The sequence below is a fragment of the Gopherus evgoodei genome, chromosome 15 (assembly GCF_007399415.2).
Source record: "Gopherus evgoodei ecotype Sinaloan lineage chromosome 15, rGopEvg1_v1.p, whole genome shotgun sequence".
Taxonomy (NCBI): Eukaryota; Metazoa; Chordata; order Testudines; family Testudinidae; genus Gopherus; species Gopherus evgoodei.
This window is the reverse complement of record NC_044336.1, coordinates 1562706-1582159: the sequence shown is the minus strand read 5'-3', so window position 1 is coordinate 1582159 and position 19454 is coordinate 1562706. Positions and strand designations below refer to the sequence as shown.

At 49.8% G+C, this 19454-nt stretch overlaps 4 protein-coding genes and 1 pseudogene across 5 annotated transcripts in view; 3 read left to right on the top strand and 2 right to left on the bottom strand.

Moving 5' to 3' along the window:
- LOC115635683 (zinc finger protein 239-like) overlaps positions 1 to 19454 on the top strand; it is an 811791-nt gene that overhangs the window by 51133 nt on the left and 741204 nt on the right. The gene's annotated exons all lie outside the window — the stretch shown is intronic.
- Positions 1 to 19454, bottom strand: part of LOC115635664 — a 1110108-nt pseudogene that overhangs the window by 611772 nt on the left and 478882 nt on the right.
- The window catches only part of LOC115635684 (zinc finger protein 239-like), an 861693-nt gene that overhangs the window by 649955 nt on the left and 192284 nt on the right, over positions 1 to 19454 (top strand). The gene's annotated exons all lie outside the window — the stretch shown is intronic.
- LOC115635661 (zinc finger protein 501-like) overlaps positions 1 to 19454 on the bottom strand; it is a 160476-nt gene that overhangs the window by 21925 nt on the left and 119097 nt on the right. The window lies entirely within an intron of this gene.
- The window catches only part of LOC115635659 (zinc finger protein 420-like), a 91913-nt gene continuing 73145 nt past the window's right edge, over positions 687 to 19454 (top strand). The window contains exons 1-4 of the mRNA XM_030534731.1: positions 687 to 901; positions 17060 to 17186; positions 17803 to 17916; positions 18279 to 19087. Coding sequence (XP_030390591.1) covers positions 17060 to 17186; positions 17803 to 17916; positions 18279 to 19087 — 1050 coding nt within the window. The 5' untranslated portion in view covers positions 687 to 901. The remainder of the gene's footprint in view (positions 902 to 17059; positions 17187 to 17802; positions 17917 to 18278; positions 19088 to 19454) is intronic.

Below are 19454 nucleotides of genomic sequence, written 5' to 3'. Positions count from 1 at the left end.
CAGTACCAACCCCTCTGGAATACCACTATTTATCTCTCTCCATTCTGAAAACAGATAATTTATTCCTATCCTTTGTTTCCCATATTTTAACCATTTCCTGATCCATGAGAGGACTTCCTTCTTATCCCATGATGGCTTACTTTTCAAAAGTCAATTTAAATTAAATATATTTTTTAATTTTTTTAATATATTTTTTAGAACTCTAGACCTGTTATGTGTAACTTACATGATCCTTATGTTAAATTTGTATTATCCTAACAAAACATTTATTTTATTCATATCTCTTTTATATATCTCATTTGCCCAGACAACCCCCTGTAAATTCAAACACCCCCCCAATTTCAATTCCTGCAGAAACCTACTGATGCTCAGTCTTTATAGAAATGCTCCTTCTGCCCCTCCCCGGGATGTGGATGTCTCCTTTCTGTCTATTGACATACTGATCCTATGCATGATGCCCCCTTAATACTGAGAGAACCTGCCCCTGCTCAGAGGACGTGGGGCCCCAAAAAAGCAGAATCTGGGGCTGGGGGGCGGGCTGCAGGGTAATCCTTTGATCGCTAGGACCCAGGACCTCAGCAGCTGGGCTGTGGCTCTGGGAGTGATCACTGCTGGCTGGGGTCACTACTGAGTCCTGTGGCAGCAGGAAGTGATTAGTGAATCGCAGTCTGCGGGGATTGATTCTGGGGAGCTGTGGGGAGCCCACCCGCCTTCCAAGAGCCACAAGCCCCGGGGGCTGGAGACTCCGGAGCCCTGGCTGCAGCCAGGAGAGGGGAATCTCCAGCACTGACAGTCCCCCTGCTCCCAGGAGCCTCTCCCAGTGCAGAGCCCCCAGCCTGGCCAGGACCCCCCTTCCCGGGCCCCAGCCCCTGCTCCCAGGGCGGGCACCGCTTGGAGGAAGGTAAGAGACCTGCCCATCCCCCAGGGAGCGGTGCCCCCGGTGCCACCCGGGCTGCAGGGGGAGGGTTTGGCCCAGGCTGCTCCCAGCGGAGCTGGCTGCGATTCCTGCCCTGTGCCCAGGGAAGCTGCCGCCAGCTCCCATTGTTTGCAGGGCGGGTGAAGCCAGCGCGCGCCGGGGGCGGGGGGTAGAGTCGGACTGGGACAGCGACACCTTGGGGGGGGGGGGACAGGTGGGTAGGAGCCAGGGTCAGGTGACCACCCGCTGCCCACGTGATCTGCTGCTTTGTGTTCCCTGTTCCTGGACGTGCTGGTGTGAATGGAGGCTGCTCAGTGAGATCTGCTGACACCGCCCTTCCAGTACCATTTTTGCTCCTTGATACAGCCTGGGCATGACGTTTTTCCGATATTCCCAGTAGTTTGCTCTGTTTTCTTTCTTATTGACATGTGGCTCATCTGTGAATGAATCAAGAATTGGCCGAATCCCTTTGAGGGCTTTCCTTTGATCAGATATTGCTTCCTTTTTGGAGATTTCACAAGCTTTCAGAATTTCTATTTCATCTTTAAGTTTCAGATGTGTCTGACATTGATTCTATGACATCATTGTTTCTAACTCAAGCATTTCCGTCTTTGTTCACGTTTTGGTGAAATGAAATTTGCCTTGACTTTGTCCTCTTCTGACAGAGGGAATTGATATCTAGGATCAAGGTGTATATATAGGAGAGAATGTTATCAATTCCAACAAATTTATTTTTCCATTGAAGCTAGTAAGGATTCATTAAACAGTGACGATAGAAGAGAATTTTGATATTTCCAGTTGGCATTTTAACCAAGCACCATAAAGTCACCCATGGTCATCCATGTTAAAGAATCTTTGTTATTTCAGTGGAATTGTGATGCCCTCCATTCTGATTCTGTCAGGTGAAGCTCATGGCTTGAGGTGGTCCCGTCTTGGCAGAAATCTCTGAGCTACAGGTGTCACTCAGACAGGCTCAGTGCTGAGCTCAGTGTTTGCTGCTCACTGCAGTAGCAGGGCTGGGCCAAGGGAGGCCAGGAACACATTGAGCTGCAGGCAGACTGGCCTGCCTTCCAGGCAGAACTTGGCTCTGAATCTGAGCCTGCCAGAGTCAGCCAGGATGGTGGAAGAGAAAGAACAGCTCTGGGAATGGGGTGGAGGGTTGGAGGTGGGTATCAGATGGTGCCCTGGTAGGGGGAAGCTGGGAGTGGGGCCTGCAGCTGGCTTCAATGGGAAAGGGAGTTTGGAGTATGAACTCTGCTGTAAGTTGGGCAACTGGAGGGAGGAGCTGCCCCACGGGTTGGCAATGGTGGGTGGAGGCCTAAGGCAGCATTTCTCAAATGCAGCTACCAGGGGCTTTTCTAGCATCCATAGCCTCCTGTGCGGTGACTGGGGGAGGAAGCAGCGGCCCCTCACCCAGGGCCTCCAGCAGGGGTTGGGCCCTGTCCCCCTCTAGAGCCAGAAACGCTGGAGAAGCAGGCAACCAATTTGAGTTTCCCACCTTCCTGGGGGCAGTGGGGCTCAGGCTTCCAGCTTCGCCCCATGCAGCAGGCTCCAGCCGTGAGGCTTCAGGTTTCAGCCACACGGGGACAGGCTCCATCCCCGGGCCTCAGGCTCACCTCTCCCCCCATCAACTCTGGTACCCACTACCTCCTCCAGCCCTCAGCTTCAGCTGTGTGGCGGGGCTCCGGTCCCTGCTGTGCTGTGGCAGGTGCCGGTCCGGGCTCATAACCCCTGCCTGTCACCCGTGCATCCTGGGATCTGGCTGCATGGCAGTGAGCTCCATTCCCAGGCCCTGGGCTCCAACCACAGGACCCCAGGATCCAGCCATGAAGCTTTGGGCTCTAGTCCCTGGCTCTCACGCCCCCCCATCACCCCAGTTCCTGGTGTGTCCTCTGGCCTCGGGTTTCAGCTACACAACAATGGGCTGCAGTCCTGAGCCACAGGGTTTCCGGTGCCAGCCTGGACCTCAGGTTTTGGGTGCTGGCCCTTTACCCACCCCCAACATCACCGCTGGCCCCTGCTGCCTCCCCTGGCCCTTCACATACACCCCCAAAACCTCTGGCCCCTGCTGCCTCTTCCAGCCCCACATCCCTCACCCCTGGTTCCTGCTGCCTCCCTACCCACCTCCCCATCCAGGGCTCTATTTGTCTCCCAGCTTGCCAGGGCTGAGTAAATCTGCTGTGAAAAGTGATATTTGTATGCTTGTTAATATTGCTTTTCACTGCCTCCCAACTAGTTAGCTAGCGTGCTTCTGTGAAAAATCATACTAACAAACATACAAATATCACTTTTCAGTAGCAGACTTACTAGCTAGCAGGTCTAAAAAATACCCAACAAGCAAAAGATAAAACAACAAAAGACAATAGCATGCAAAACACTTTATTTTTGTTTCTATTCTGTTTAGGTCCAGTAAAGAATAGAGCCAACTATACATTATTTTTATTATTGTAATTGCAAAAAAACTCACCCTACATCAATCAATTACAATGATTTGGATATGTATATGTGCATATGTATTTGTTTTTCCTAAAGTTAATTCAGTATTTTAGGAAAAATTATCAGAGTGGCCATCAGCAAGAATTGGTGGCCACACTCTGAAGCCACCAAAGATTTGTTATGAGAACCCCTGGGAGAAGGTTAGGGAGTCATTACCTTTGTCTCTGGGCTTGAAGAGTTATTATGAACTTCAGGGCCCATGGAGCATCCCACCTCTTATCTCCGCAGGGGGGGCATCTCAGAGGTGGTTCCTGTATCTCTGGGCCCCCATTCTGCCTCCCATGGTGTGCAGGCAGCTGCCAACCTTCCCCTTTCCCTCCCTGCCCTTGTAGACTGGCCCTCTCCATGCTCATTCTCTTCTCACTGTACGGGGGCAGGCTGTTCTGGGAGCAATCACCCGCTCATTGGCTAATTTGTTGTCTTCTCTTAAAATGAAAATAAGATCATTGTCCATTTTTTCCAACAATATTGAGCTTAAAAATTCTGAATCTTTATTTTAACTCATTCCCTCCCCTTCCCCCACTTTTTTCAGTTCAGTTCAGGTTCAGTTGGTAAAACTAAATTATGGTTCAGGTTCAATTCTGGTTCCAGTACGAAATCCAGATTTGAACTCTTTCTCCAGTTCCAGTGTGAGACGAGATGGGCAAATGAGATAAGCATTGGCCTGACTGTCCCTGGGGGCTGCAGGGGCAGCACATGGCGGCTCTGTCATTAGTTGCCCCCACCAGAGGGCTCTGGTAGTTGCTAAAGCAGAGGAGGCTGGTGTCAGTCTCACTTTGTGCTCAGCATACTGCAACCCTAGAGCTAGCTGGGCTTCCTGGGGTGGATGCTGCTGCCTCCATTGTGATCTGGGAGCCTGGGCTGAGCAGCTGATGCTGCCCAGTGGGGTCTGTGCTGGAAGAGACCATCATTAAAACCCCTCTGTGCCCAACCAGGGGGACTTTTTTCAGTGGCTGGAACCAGCCCTGGGCTCTGCCGACACAAAATATATTGGAAGGACAGAACAGGTCGTGCTGATGTGGGAGTGGCACTATATGTGAAAGAAAACGTAGAATCAAATGAAGTAAAAATCTTAAATGAAGCAAACTGTAGCATAGAATCTCTATGGATAGTAATTCCGTGCTCTAATCATAAGAATATAGCAGTAAGGATATATCACCTGACCAGGGTGGTGATAGTGACTGTGAAATGCTCAGGGAGATTAGAGAGACTATTAAAATAAAAAACTCAACAGTAATGGGTGATTTCAACTATCTCCATATTGATTGGGTACATATCCCAGGATGGGAAACAGAGATAAAGATTCTTGACAACTTAAATGACTACTTCTGGGAGCTGCTAGTCCTTGAACCCACAAGAGGAGAGGCAACTCTTGATTTAGTCCTAAGTGGAGCACAAGATCTGGTCTAAGAGGTGAATATAGCTGGACCACTTGGTAATAGTGACGATAATATAATTAAATGTAACATCCTTGTTGTGGGGAAAACACCACAGCAGCCAAACATTGTAGCATTTATTTTCAGAAAGAGGGACTACACACAAATGAGAAGGTAAGTTAAACAGAAATTAAAAGGTACAACACAAAAAGTGAAATCTCTACAAACTGCATGGAAACTTTTTAAAGACACCATAATAGAGCCTCAACTTAAATGTATACCCCAAATTAAAAAACATAGTAAGAGAACCAAAAAAAGTGCCACCAGGACTAAACAACAAAGTAAAAGAAGCGGTGAGGTGCAAAAAGGCATCCTTTAAAAAGTGGAAGTTAAATCCTAATGAGGACAATAGAAAGGAGCATAAACTCTGGCAAATAAAGTGTAAAAATATAATTAGGAAGGGCAAAAAAGAATTTGAAGAACAGTTAGCCAAAGACTTGAAAAGTAATAGCAAATTTTGTTTTAAGTACATCAGAAGCAGGAAGCCTGTTAAACAACCAGTGGGGCCCTAGACGATCGAGATGCTATAGGGGCACTCAAGGATGATAAAGCTGGGCATGAACTGGAGAGAGGAGCAAGTTGGGGCTTTCAGGGCTGCTGCGGGCCTCTCCCCCAGAGCTTGCTGCTGTTGGCAGGGAGAGAGGGACCCTTCCCGCAGAGCTCCGTGCAGAGAGAGAGAGAGGCCCTTCCTCCAGAGTTCCGTGCAGAGGGAGACAGGGGCCTCTTCCCCTGGAGCTCCATGCTGCCTGCTGGCAGGGAGAGAGCGGGACCCCTTCCCCAGAGCTAGCTGCTGCCGGTGGTGAGAGCGCTGGAGCAGCCTGTCTGAACCCCAAACTCCTCATCCCCAGCCCTGTCCCACTACAGAGCCCACACCCCCAGCCAGAGCCCTCGCCCCCCTCCCCCGCATCCCAACCTTCTACCCCAGCCCTGAGCCCCCTCCTGCACCATGAACCCTCATTCCCAGCTCCACCCTAGAGCCCTCACCCCCAGACAGAGCCCTCATCTCCACACCCCACCCTCTGCCCTACCCTGGGCCACCTCCCACACTCCTTACCATAGGCTTATTAAGGCTAGTGTCTAGTGTTAGTTATGTAAAGTGGGTTAAGCTGGAATGTTTTGCAATATTATGATTTTATGAAAACTCTAGTCACAAGATATAATTATGTTGCATCATGGGCATCAACAATTTTCTTCAACTGGGTCACGAGGAAAAAAGTTTGAAAACCACTGCATTAGAGAAGGTTTTGGAACAAATTGATAAACTAAACAGTAATAAGTGACCAGGACCAGATAGTATTCACCCAAGAACTCTGAAGGAACTCAGATGGGAAATTGCAGGACTACTACTGTAGTCTGTAACCTATCATTTAAATCAGCTTCTGTACCAAATGACTGGAGGATAGCTAATGTGACACCAATTTTTAAAAAGGGCTGCAGAGGTGATCCCGGCAATAACTCACTTCAGTACCGGGCAAACTGGTTGAAACTATAGTAAGGAACAAAATTGTCAGACATGTAGATAAACATAATTTGTTGAGGAAGAGTCAACGTGGTTTTTGTAAAAAGGGAAATCTGCCTCCATAATGTCATAGAATTCTTTGAGGAGGGTCAACAAGCATGCGGACATGGGAGATCCAGTGGATATAGTGTACTTAGATTTTCAGAAAGCCTTTGACAAGATCCCTCACCAAAGACTCTTAAGCAAAGTAAACTCATGGGATAAGAGGGATGGTCTTCTCATGGATTGGTAACTGGTTAAAAGATAGGAAACAAAGAGAAGGAGTAATTGCTGTCCCCTAGGAGTCTGTACTGGGCCCAGTCCTTTGTAACATATTTATAAATGATCTGGGAAAAGGGGTAAACAGTGAGGTGGCAAAATTTGCAGATGATACAAAACTACTCAACTGTGAAGAGCTACAAAAGAATCTCTCAAACCTGGATGACTGGGCAATAAAATGACAGATGAAATTCAATGTTGATAAATGCAAAGTAATGCGGATTTGAAAACATAATCCCAACTGTACATATAAAATTATGGGGTCTAAATTGGCTGTTACCACTCAAGAAAGAGATCTTGGAGTTATTGTGGATAGTTCTCTAAAAAAATCCACTCAATGTGCAGTGGCAGTCAAAAAAGCAAACAGAATGCTGGGAATCATTAAGAAAGAGACAGATAATAAGACAGAAAATATCATATTGCCTCTATATAAATCCTAGTATGCCCACATTTTGAATACTGCCTGCTGTGGTCACCCCATCTTAAAAAAGATATATTGGAATTGGAAAAGGTTCAGAAAAAGGCAACAAAAATGATTAGGAGTATGGAAAGGCTGCCATGTGAGGAGAGGTTAATAAGACTGGGACTTTCCATCTTGGAAAAAAGACGACTAAGGGGGAATATGATAGAGGTCTATAAAATCATGACTGATGTGAAGAAAGTAAATAAGGAAGTGTTATTTACTGCTTCTCATAACACAAAAGCTAGGAGTCAACAAATTAAATTAATAGGCAGTAGGTTTAAAACAAACAAAAGGAAGTATTTTTTCACACAATGCGCTATCAACCTCTGGAACTCCTTGCCAGAGGAGGTTGTGAAGGCCAAGACTATAACAGGGTTCAAAAAAGAATTAGGTAAATTTTTGGAGGATAGGTCCATCAATGGCTGGAAATGGGTGACAGGAGATGGATCACTTGATAGTTACCTATTCTGTTCATTCCCTCTGAGGCACCTGGCATTGGCCACTGTCAGAAGACTGGATACTGGGCTAGATGGACCTTTGGTCTGACCCAGTATGGCCGTTCTTATGTTCTTATGACACCGGCTCCTGAGCTGGAGACTCCAGCTGATGAGAGAGATTTATGGAAAAGTACTGGGGCCAGACACAAAAGTGACTCTGCACAAATGGCTTCTTCTTGGCCCATCTCTGCTCCCTGGGGTTTTGCGAGTCCCAGAGCTGCTACCCCCAACACACGCAGGCCCACATTCCTGTTAGCAGTGGCAGTAGCTGTTAGAGAGGAAATGCCCACAGAAATGGCAGGTTAGTAACCAGCTCTTCCATGCAGAAGGGAGACAGGAGAGACTGAAAGAGGCAGCAGGAGCAGTAAGTGGGGAGGGAGGTTCCTGGCTCCCAACCCTGCCGAGCTCCATTCCCTGCAGTGTCCTGGGCAGGGCCGGTGCAAGCACTAGGCCAGGCCTGCACAACTTGTAAAGTGGCAAGGGCCATATTACTTCAAAGAAAACACCTGAGGGCCGAATCTCCCCAGCGCTGCCGACCTCCCCCCAGCGCCGACAAGCCGCCTGAAACACAACACCCACCCCCAGCACCGCCCAGCCCCCCTGAAATACTCCCTCCCCCAGCACTGCCCACCCCACAAAAACAAACCCTCCTTCCACAGCGCTGCCCCATCGAAACAGCAGTATTGAACCTTGGTAATGTTATAGCGGGCTCCTAAGGTAGTATTGTCATAAACAGATAGCTAAGGGTTAATGTCTCTTTCACCTAAAGCACCTGACCAGAGGACCAATCAGGAAACCGGATTTTTTCAACTTTGGGTGGAGGGAAGTGTGTGTCTGAGGTCTTTGTTTTCTGGCTGCCTGCTTTCTCTGAGCTTTGGAGAAGTAGTTTCTACTTTCTAGTCTTCTGTTTCTAAGTGTAAGGACCAAGAGATCAGATAGTAAGTTATATGGTTTCTTTTCTTTGGTATTTGCATGAATATAAGTGCTGGAGTGCTTTGATTTGTATTCTTTTTGAATAAGGCTGTTTATTCAATATTCTTTTAAGCCATTGCCCTGTATTGTGTCATCTTAATACAGAGAGACCATTTGTATTTTTTCTTTCTTTTTTTTTATATAAAGCTTTCTTTTAAGACCTGTTGGAGTTTTCTTTACTTCAGGGAAATTGAGTCTGTACTCACCAGGGAATTGGTGGGAGGAAGAAATCAGGGGAAATCTGTGTGCGTTGGATTTGCTAGCCTGATTTTGCATTCCCTCTGGGGAATAGGAAAGTCCTTTTTGTTTCCAGGACTGGAAACGTAGAGGGGGGGTCACTCTGTTTGGATTCACAGAGCTTGTGTCTGTGTATCTCTCCAGGAACACGTGGAGGGGGAAAGGGAAAAAGGATTATTTCCCTTTGTTGTGAGACTCAAGGGATTTGGGTCTTGGGGTCCCCAGGGAAGGTTTTTCAGGGGGACCAGAGTGCCCCAAAACACTCTAATTTTTTGGGTGGTGGCAGCAAGTACCAGGTCCAAGCTGGTAGCTAAGCTTGGAGGTTTTCATGCTAACCCCCATATTTTGGACGCTAAGGTCCAGATCTGGGACTAAGGTTATAACAAGTATAATTAAGGTAAAAGAAAAATGTCTTTTTGCTAGAAGTAGAATAAGATCTTCCCCTAACTGCCCTGTTGAATGAATGAGGTGTGACTGAGTAAGGTGTGGAAGGCAGCACCTCCAGACAGCTGCAGCCCTTGGAGAGGAGATGGGAGCCAGACCAGATCAGTAGAACAGGTCAGCCACTGACTCCTCACTTGCCTCCTCAGCCCCCCACCCTCCCCGACTCGCCTCCTCAGCCCCCCACCCCCCGGCTCACCTCCTCAGCCCCCGCCACTGTCCACCCACTCGCCTCCTCAGCCCCGCACCTCCCCAGCTCGCCTCTTCACCCCCCACCACTGTCTGCCTGCCTCTTCAGCCCTTCTTCCTCACCCACCGTTTGCCTACTCACCCCTCACCGACCGCACAGTGAGCCCACCTACTCACCTCCCGCGGGCCGCACAGTGAGCCCGCGTGGGCCGCATGTTGTGCAGGCCTGCACTAGGCAAATTAGGCAGCCACCTAGGGTGCTGAGATTTGGGGGGGGCGCCAAAAATGGTGCCTAAAAATAGGACCAGATAGCAATCAAGATGCAGGCTGCAGATCAGACTGTAGGGAGGACATAGATAAGAACCATGCTCCCAATAACTGCTCTCCTGCCATTTAGACAGGCAGTGATTAGGAAAGTCCTTTGATTAGATCGCAGACTATAGGGAGGTGATAAGAATCATGCTCCCAATGAATTGCTCTCCGACTCCTGCCACATAGGGCTTGGCTACACTGGAGAGTTGCAGCGCTGATGGTGGCTTTACAGCACTGCAACTCACTCACCATCCACACTTGCAAGGCACATACAGCGCTGTATCTCCCTGGCTACAGCGTTGGTTGTACTCCACCTCGACCTGGGGAATAACGACTATAGCGCTGCTGATGCAGCGCTGCTCTGCCAATGTGGCCACCAAAAGCACTGTTATTAGCCTCCAGAGGTATTCGGAGGTATCCCACAATGCCTGTTCAGTCACTCTGCTCATCAGTTCGAACTCTACTGCCCTGGCCTCAGGTGACCAAGTGTCAGACCCGCCCTTTAAATGCCCCGAGAATTTTAAAAATCCCCTTCCTGTTTGCTCAGCCAGGTGTGCACTGCAATCAGTGAATCTTTCGAGATGACCATGGCTCCACGTGGCAAACGAGCCCCAGCACAGAGCAATGGCGAGTTGCTGGACCTCATCAGTGTTTGGGGGGAGTAAGCTGTGCAGTCCCACCTGCGCTTCACCCATAGGAATTATGATACCTATGGACAGATATCAAGGGCCATGATGGAAAGGGTCCATGACCAGGACGCACTGCAGTGCAGGGTTAAAGTGAAGGAGCAGTGGAGTGTTTACTGCAAAGCCCGCAAGGGAAACCGCCGCTCCTGCGCTGCCCCCATGACCTGCCGTTTCTACAAAGAGCTGGACGCGATACTTGGGGGTGACTCCACCTCCACTCCGAGGACCATGATGGACACTTCAGAGCGGGGGGGGGGGGGGGGGGGAGGAGAAGAAAAGCGAGAGTGAGGGTACTGGGGTGGGGGGAGACACCCCGGAGTCCCAGAAGGCATGCAGCCAGGAGCTCTTCTCAAGCCAGGAGGAAGGTAGCCAGTCACAGCAGCCAGTACTTGGTGGAGGACAAACAGAGGAGCAGGTTCCCAGTAAGCGGCTTTTATTTTCAGGATTGAAATTTTCAGGAGAGGAGGGAGGGTTAGGGCTGCATGCATGCATGCCTAGATGCAGAACAGCGCATTGAAGTGGTCTATCACGTCGCGGTAATCGGCCTCAGTAATCTCTTCAAAAGTTTCAGCCAGAGCGTGGGCAATGCGCTTGTGGAGTTTTCTTGGAAGAGCCACTGTGGTCCTTGTCCCAGTCAGGCTAATGCATCCTCACCACTGTGCCGCGAGGGGTGGGGCGACAACTGCAAGACACAGGCAAAGCGTAGAAGCCATGGTGGAATCCGCATTGCAGTAGAAGACCCTCCCGTGCTTCCCAGGTGACCCGCAGCAGCGAGATATCTTCCAGGATAAACTCCTGTGGAAAATGTTGGGACAGTGTTCAGTGTAGGTGCCTCCTGCAGCTGTTTGCTCTCCCCAATGCACAGAAACCCCGAGGACAGTACAGCCCTGAAACAATCAGTCCCCCTTACTCACCATTTCAGGGTTCCTGTGGGTTATGTGCTCTCTCTTTGGGATGGGAAAATTATACTATTGTGAAGATTGTTATCCTCCTTAACTGCGGGGGAATAACTGTCTGGTATAAACAATGCTGCCTCTGTTAAGTGTAGCATTTTTGCCTTTACAGATGCAACCTTGAGATCTCAGCTGCCCGTGTTATCAATGGCTGAGAGACTACAAAACCTCTGGAAGAAGCCGCGAAAAAGCAAAGAAGACATGCTGCAAGCAGTTATGCAGCACTCTGTCACAGAGAATCAAAAAGTGCAGGATTGGAGGGAGAGGGAAAGCAGGATCCACCAGAGAAATGCAGTGGACAGGAAGAAAAGCACAAAGCAGCTGATAAGCATCCTGGAGTGCCAAGCAGACTCTATCCAGGCGCTTGTAGCCATGCAGGTGGAGCAGTACCGACCCCCCCCCCCCCGCCGCCCTTGTCCCAAAGCTCTTTCCCTTGTGCCCCAGTGTCAGCTCAAAACCCCCTTCCCCAGCATCCAGGTTCTTACCACTACCACCAGCTGCCTCCAACACCTGTACATTCACGAAGCAGCCCTGAGAACTACGACCCTTACCTCTGCATCAACACCCCTCCCCATGCAGTATAGCTATCCTGAAGTGCAGCAGTCATTGCACAGCACTCCAGATAGGACATATGCAAATCTGTGACTGTACAGTTCCCCACCCCACTCTCCTGCCCTTGTAGGTTCCCAAAAACCTGTGTGTCTGTCAATAAAGTTATTTTCTTTTCAATAAATGAATTCTTGGCTTTGAAAAGAGTCTTTATTATTGCAGAAAGTCAAAGATACCTTAGCCCAGGAAAGAAACAGGCACTGCAAATCAGCTTAGCAAACACAGATTCCTATTAACATTGTAACCACTGCTCTTCACTCCTGTGCAAGGCACCAAACATTACTGTTGGTTTTCAGCCTCAAATTCCTCCCTCAAGGCATCCCTAATCCTTGTAGCCCTGTGTTGGGCCTCTCTAATAGCCCTGCTCTCTGGCTCTGCAAATTCAGCCTCCAGGCTTTGAACCTCGGAGGTCCATGCCTGACTGAATCTTTCACCCTTCCCTTCACAAATATGGAGGGTACAGCACGCGGATATAACCGCGGGGATGCTGCATTCCCCCAAGTCCAGCTTTCCATACAGAGATCACCAGCGCCCCTTTAAATGGCCAAAAGCACACTCCACAGTCATTCGGCACTGGCTCGGCCTGTAGTTGAACCGTTCCTTGTTGCTGTCAAGGCTCCCTGTGTACAGTTTCATAAGCCACAGCATTAATGGGTAAGCAGGGTCTCCAAGGATCACAATGGGCATTTTTGACGTCCCCTACTGTGATCTTCCGGTCTGGGAAAAAATTCCCAGCCTGCAGCTTCCTGAACAGGACACTGTTCCGAAAGATGCGTGCGTCATGCACCTTTGTGAGCCAGCCTGTGTTAATGTCAATGAAACACCTACGGTGATCCACAATCGCCTGGAGAACCATAGAGAAATACCCCTTCCGATTAACATACTCGAATGCTAGGTGGGGTGGTGCCAGACTAGGAATATGCGTCCCATCTGTCGCCCCTCCACAGTTAGGGAAACCCATTTGGGCAAAGCCATCCACAATGTCCTGCACGTTCCCCAAAGTCACAGTTCTTCTTAGCAGGATGCGATTAATGGCCCTTCAAACTTGCATCAACATGATTCCAACGGTCGACTTTCCCACTGCAAACTGGTTCCCGACCGATCGGTAGCTGTCTGGCGTTGCCAGCTTCCAGATTGCAATAGCCACCCGCTTCTCCACTGGCAGGGCAGCTCTCAATCTCATGTCCTTACACCGCAGGATGGGGGCGAGCTTCTCACACAGTCCCATGAAAGTGGCTTTTCTCATCCGAAAGTTCTGCAGCCACTGCTCGTCATCCCAGACTTCCATGACGATGTGGTCCAACCACTCAGTGCTTGTTTCCCGAGCCCAAAAGCGGCCTTCCACAGTGCTGAGCATGTCTGTGAATGCCACAAGCAATTTCATGTCATACACGTTACGCGACTCGCTGTGATCGTCGGACTCCTCACTGTCACTTTGGATCTTAAGGAATAGCTCAATTGCCAAACGTGATGTGCTGGCGACACTCATCAGCATATTCCTCAGCAGTTTGGGCTCCATTTCCCACAGAAATCACGCTGCACAGAAACTGTTGAAAGAGGCAAGATGGTGCCAAACGTGGACGGAAAAACAGGGATTGCTGGGATGTGACGCGATGCATCACAGGGCGTTGGGACAGGAAGCAGAATGACCCGCCCCCTCCGCCCCCTTCCCACAACCCACAGCGCTAGAATGGGAAGAGGTGCTCTGTGAGATAGCTGCCCATAATGCACCACTCCCAGCAGCGCTGCAAATGCTGCAAATGTGGCCACACTGCAGCGCTGGTAGCTGTCAGTGTGGCCACACTGCAGCACTTTCCTTACACAGCTGTACAAAGACAGCTTTAACTCCTAGTGCTGCACACCTGCAAGTGTAGCCAAACCCATAGAAAGCCAGCGAAGTCCTTTGATTGTGAATCGATAATTGTACAGATTGCTGTGTTGGTAGATACATTATTACAGTACTAGCTTCTCCGTCTTGTAGATTGCGCAGCAGCAGCCAGAAGGAGAGTGGAGCCCCGCTGGGGCTGAGCTGTGCTGTCAGTGTGGTGCAAGTGGGGCCAACTTGCACATGGCATGCTCCTTGGAGAGCGGTTTTCCAGGGCAGAGGCTCTGCTCCCTGGGGAGAGAAGGGAGGGAGGCTGCAGCTGGCAGCTCTGCGGGCTCCCTTGCGTGGAGGGGCGGCTAAGCCGGTTTAACCCACCTTCCTGCGCCCCAGCTTTCTACCCTCCTGACCCTGCTTTGTCGTGACGGCTGTGCACTCTCTGCCTTCACAGTCCTGCCTGCCCCACGCCCCCCTGCCAGAGCGAGAGCCCACCATTCAACTCCCCAGCCTGGGATCAGGACGAACTCTTGAAGGCAAAGCAGGCCACACGCTCCCATTGCCCTGTTGCAAGTGCACTTAGTCCGCTGCTGCTGCATACCAGGGACTGGAGAGGATAGTGCCCATTTCACCTTGCAGCTCTTTGAATCCCACCTTGCCCGTGCCCCCCTCCACACCCAAACCCGGTCTGCTTCCCTTCCCCTCCCCAGCCAAACCCAATCCTCCCAGTGACCAAACCTGGTCTGCAGACTGCTCCCTTTGCACTCCCCAGACAAACCCGAACCCCCACTAACTGAACCCGGTCTGCTTCCCTTCCGCTCCCCAGACAAACCCAATCCCCCACTGACCTGAATCCAGTCTGCTTCCTTCTCCTCTCAGCCAAACTCGAACCATTACTGATTGAATCCAGTCTGCTTCCCTTCCCCTCCCCAGCCAAACCCGAGCCCCCACTGATCGAACCCGGTCTGCTTCCCTTCCCCTGCCCAGCCAAACCCAATCCTCCCAGTCACCAAACCCGGTCTGCAGGCTGCTCCCTTTGCACTCCCCAGCCAAACCTGAACCCCCACTAACCAAGCCTGGTCTGCTTCCCTTCCCCACCTAACCTAGTACCCCACTGACTCAACCCAGTCTGCTTCCCTTCCGCTCCCCAGACAAACCCAATCCCCCACTGACCCGAACCCAGTCTGCTTCCTTCTCCTCCCGGCCAAACTCAAACCATCACTGACTGAATCCAGTGTGCTTCTCTTCCTATCCCCAGCCAAACCCGAACCCCCACTGACTGAACCCGGTCTGCTTCCCTTCCCCACAGAAAAATAAATTCTGAATTATAACCTGTGACAGTGCATTGTGTGTAACGTATGTGATTTATTTTAAGATCCAGGCTATGTTTTTCAAAGTGAAAACAATAACAGTGTCAGCGCTGTCAGGTTATTCATTTATTTTCATTAAATATGTAGACTAAATAATTAAATTAATAATTTTTCAAGCTGAACGTGTATTAATTCTAATGAACAATGCCACATTATGCATTATTCATTTTTGAAAGTTTTTAATAAGCGATGCTGGGAGGGTGGCGCAATGTGGAAGTTTCGCCTAGGGCACAAAATATCCTTGCACCAGCCCTGGTCCCGGGGCAGATTGACTTTCCTGGGATAAGGTGAGGAACAGAGACAGGAAAAGCCGGTTCCTGCCTCTGCCTAGTCCCTGCATTGATGAGGGAATGTGCTGCCCTGGGGACAGTGTCGGGGGGATCCCCCCAAATGGCTCCTTTGATTCTGCTCTTTTCTAGCTTTTGGCTCAGAGACTCTGTTCCTGGGAGGGTTTAAAAATGTCTCATTTGTTTAGTCCCAGTGGGAGGGGTCAGGTCTGCGTTGCAATAACATAACTGAGGGTTTTCCCAGCATGGCAGAGTCTAGAGCAGGGGTTCTCAAACAGGTGGTCAGGTCACGAGGTTATTACATGGGGGGCTGCAAGCTGTCAGCCTCCACCCCAAGCCCTGCTTTGCCACCAGCATTTATAGTAGTGTTAAATATATAAAAAAGTGTTTTTAATTTATGAGGGGGATCACACTCAGAGGTTTGCTATGTGAAAGGGGTCACCAGTAAAAAAAGTCTGAGAACCCCGGGTCTCAAGTGCTTATCTGCAGGGAGAGAGCCCTGGGAGAATCGGGGTGTGAAACAGACTAACGCTAATACAGAAACCTCCACAATTGTCCTTCTCACCCTGACAGCCTGCAAAGTAATGACCACATTTTGCTCCCGATCATCCCATTGTCCTAGGGGCCGGGGAAGGGAAATGGCTGTGGTGGCGGGGGGGCTTCTGGGGAGGGTTGTTGTGGAGGGGGAGGGGCAGGAAACAGTGTGAGGCAGGGAGGGGACAGGGTGTGATAAATTTAGTGGGACATGCTCAGTCTAGGACTGGGAAAACAGACCTGAGTGCTGGAGGCTGAACCCACTAGGCAAAGACTGTGGTGAAGTACACAGTTGCTGGGATTCCTGTCCCTGTCCCCTACGCAGATCTCTGCTTCCCACATCAGCCTGTGCCTCGTAGGTATGTGGTAAATGAGAAGACTAAGGGGGGATATGATAAAGGTATATAAAATCATGAGTGCTGTGGAGGAAGTGAATACGGAAAGATTATTTACTTGTTCCCATAATATAAGAACTCGGGGCCACCAAATGAAATTAGTAGGCAACAAGTTTAAAATGAATAAAAGGAAGTTCTTCACACAACGCACAGTCAACCTGTGGAACTCCTTGCCTGAGAAGGTTGTGAAGGCTAGAACTGTAACAGAGTTTAAAAGAGAACTAGATAAATGCATGGAGGTTAAGTCCATTAATGGCTATTAGCCAGGATGGGTAAGGAATGGTGTCCCTAGCTTCTGTTTGTCAGAGGGTGGAGGTGGATGGCAGGAGAGAGATCACTTGATCATTACCTGTTAGGTTCACTCCCCCTCGGACACCTGGTGTTGATCACTGTTGGTAGACAGGATACTGGGCTGGATGGACCTTTGGTCTGACCCAGTGTGGCCTTTCTTATGTTCTTACCCTGCCCGCCTCTGTCTGCTGGGAGGGACAAGGAGCTCTCAGCTTCTGTCTGTTCCCTGGAGACTCCTGGCTACTCTGAGCAGGGTGGGGGTGGGATTCTGCTCCTCTGGCCTTTCCAGAGCTGCCCTATTTTTGTGCTTCTTCTCCCATAAATAGTGGGATTATGGCTGGGGCAGCAGGTGCTGAGAAGGGAACATTTGTTGTTTCAGATGCCGGTGACCTTTGAGGATGTGGCTGTATATTTCAGTGAGGGGCAGGGGGCTCTGCTGGACCCCGGTCAGAGAGCCCTCTACAAGGACATCATGCAGGAGAATTATGGCATGGTGACCTCACTGGGTAAGGACTCCTGTCCCCTCAGCTATTTGAAGCCAGGGGGTCTGCATTTCTGAATCTGGTCAGGTTCTTCCTTGGTCAGTAATATTAGAGGGGGATGTGTCTCATAGTCCAGAGCTCCAGTGTGAGAGAGCCATTCACCTCCATACCTCCTCCAGTGGAACAGGGGAGTCATGAACCTGATGGACATGCTAATTCATCCCCATCCCTCCAGCTTTCACAGGGCAGGAGCAATGTCTTAACCTATCCGCATTAATTCTCACTCACACACAGGATCTCTGTGCACCTCCCTTCATGCAACTAGCTCTATGTGTGGGGAAGGCTCTGATCTCTGTGGGTTCAGACATAGGCAGAGGTTTAACACCAGATCTGTGTGTGCCTCAGCAAGTGCCTCAGAGCCCACAGATTCTGAAAACTGTTAATGAGGATCTCACAACTCCCCCTCCCTGAGACATCTACCTCTTCCACGGGGGCTCAGTGACCATGTTCCCATCTGTTCAGATTCCACAACCCCCAGCAAATCATGGGGTCAGTTTAGTCTCATTATGTGCCCTTTGTGACAAATACTCCATCAATCCTCAGTGCACTCTGATCATGCCTGATTTCACCCCCTGAGCAGGACTTCCCATTCCCAAACCTGACCTGATCTCCCGGCTGGAAGCAGGGGAAGAGCTGTGGGTCCCGGATTGCCAGGCCTCCAAGGAAAGCAACATCCAAAGAGACACTCGCACAGGTGAGGAATCAATGGTACTGACACAGATGGTATATGGCAAATGAAGGAAAAAGCTGAAAATCCCCAAAATATGGTGTGAGCGCCCTCAGTTCTACCTCATCTCCCCTAGGGAGACTGTTGTCAGCAGGTGTTATATATAATCATGCCAGATATCGCTCATGACTTCCCACCCACCCTGTTAGCTGTCAGGAGTTTTCTCCCTGATGTCACTTCCCTGTGAGTGTTTGGATGGGATGTGGTGGCAGAATCCAATTTCTCCATCTCCCCAAAAGTTATTGTGTTGTGTTTTTCCTATTTGCTTTCTGTCCTTTCTGCCAGTGCAGGCAATGACTCCTGCCTGGATTCCCTCTCTCCCCCAGCAGATGATGAGACAAAGCGTGAGAACGAGGAGGAGAATCCACAGCAGGAAGGTCTTGAGAAAGTAGAACTTCAAGGGAGGTTTTTGAGAAGAGATGAAGGGAATTTTTCCCAGTGCTTGGAACAGAGAAAAACCTGGAGTAATTGGCACAGGTCAGAGAGGAACCTGGGAAACCACCAAAGGAAGAAAGTGGATGAATCCATTGAATATGGGGGAGGAGGCAAGAATCCCAAGGAAACCACAGCCCAGCAGACAAATCCCAAGGAAAAGAAATGGTATAAATGCTTGGAATGTGGGAAACACTTCAGTCAGCGCTCAGTCTTTACTAACCATGGAAGAATCCATACAGGAGAGAGACCCTATAAATGCTTGGATTGTGGGAAAAGCTTCAGCTGGAGCTCAAATCTTACTACCCATCGGAGGCTGCACATGGGAGAGAGATCATATAAGTGCCTTGAGTGTGGGAAAAGCTTCAGTCAGCGCTCAGGCCTTACTAGCCATAGCAGAATCCACACAGGAGAGGGACCATATAAATGCCTGGAGTGTGGGAAAAGTTTCAGCGCACCATCAGCCCTCATTACACATCAGAGAACCCACACAGGAGAGAAACCCTATAAATGCTTGGACTGTGGGAAAAGCTTCAGTCAACGCACACACCTTATTAGCCATAGGAGACTCCACACAGGAGAGGGCCCGTATAAATGTCTTAAGTGTGGGAAAAGTTTCACTGTACCATCAACCCTTATTACACATCAGAGGACCCATACAGGAGAGAAACCTTATAAATGCTTGGACTGTGGAATGCTTGGACTGGTCAGAATTGCTGCTCACCCAAGCCCTGCCTGCCCCCAGTGCAAGGCTGGGGCTCGTGTTGCTGCTTGCCCGAGCCCTCCTGCTTCCCTGCTTGGGGTTGGCATTGCTGCTTGCCCCCTGCACCCCACTTTTTTGCAAAACTGGGTGTTTGTCCTGTTTGCTCTTGCCAACCAATGAAGTTGGCAAAAGCAAATGGGACAAATGACCACTTTTGCCAAAAAAGTCAGGATAGCCAGGACAGGGCTTAAAAAAGGGATTGTTCTGGCCAAAACAGGATGTATGGTCACCCTAATCCTGTGGCAGCTGTAGCCCCAGTTTCCCTAGCTCTTACTCATGGCTCTCTCTTCCTTTGCAGGTTCTGCACAAG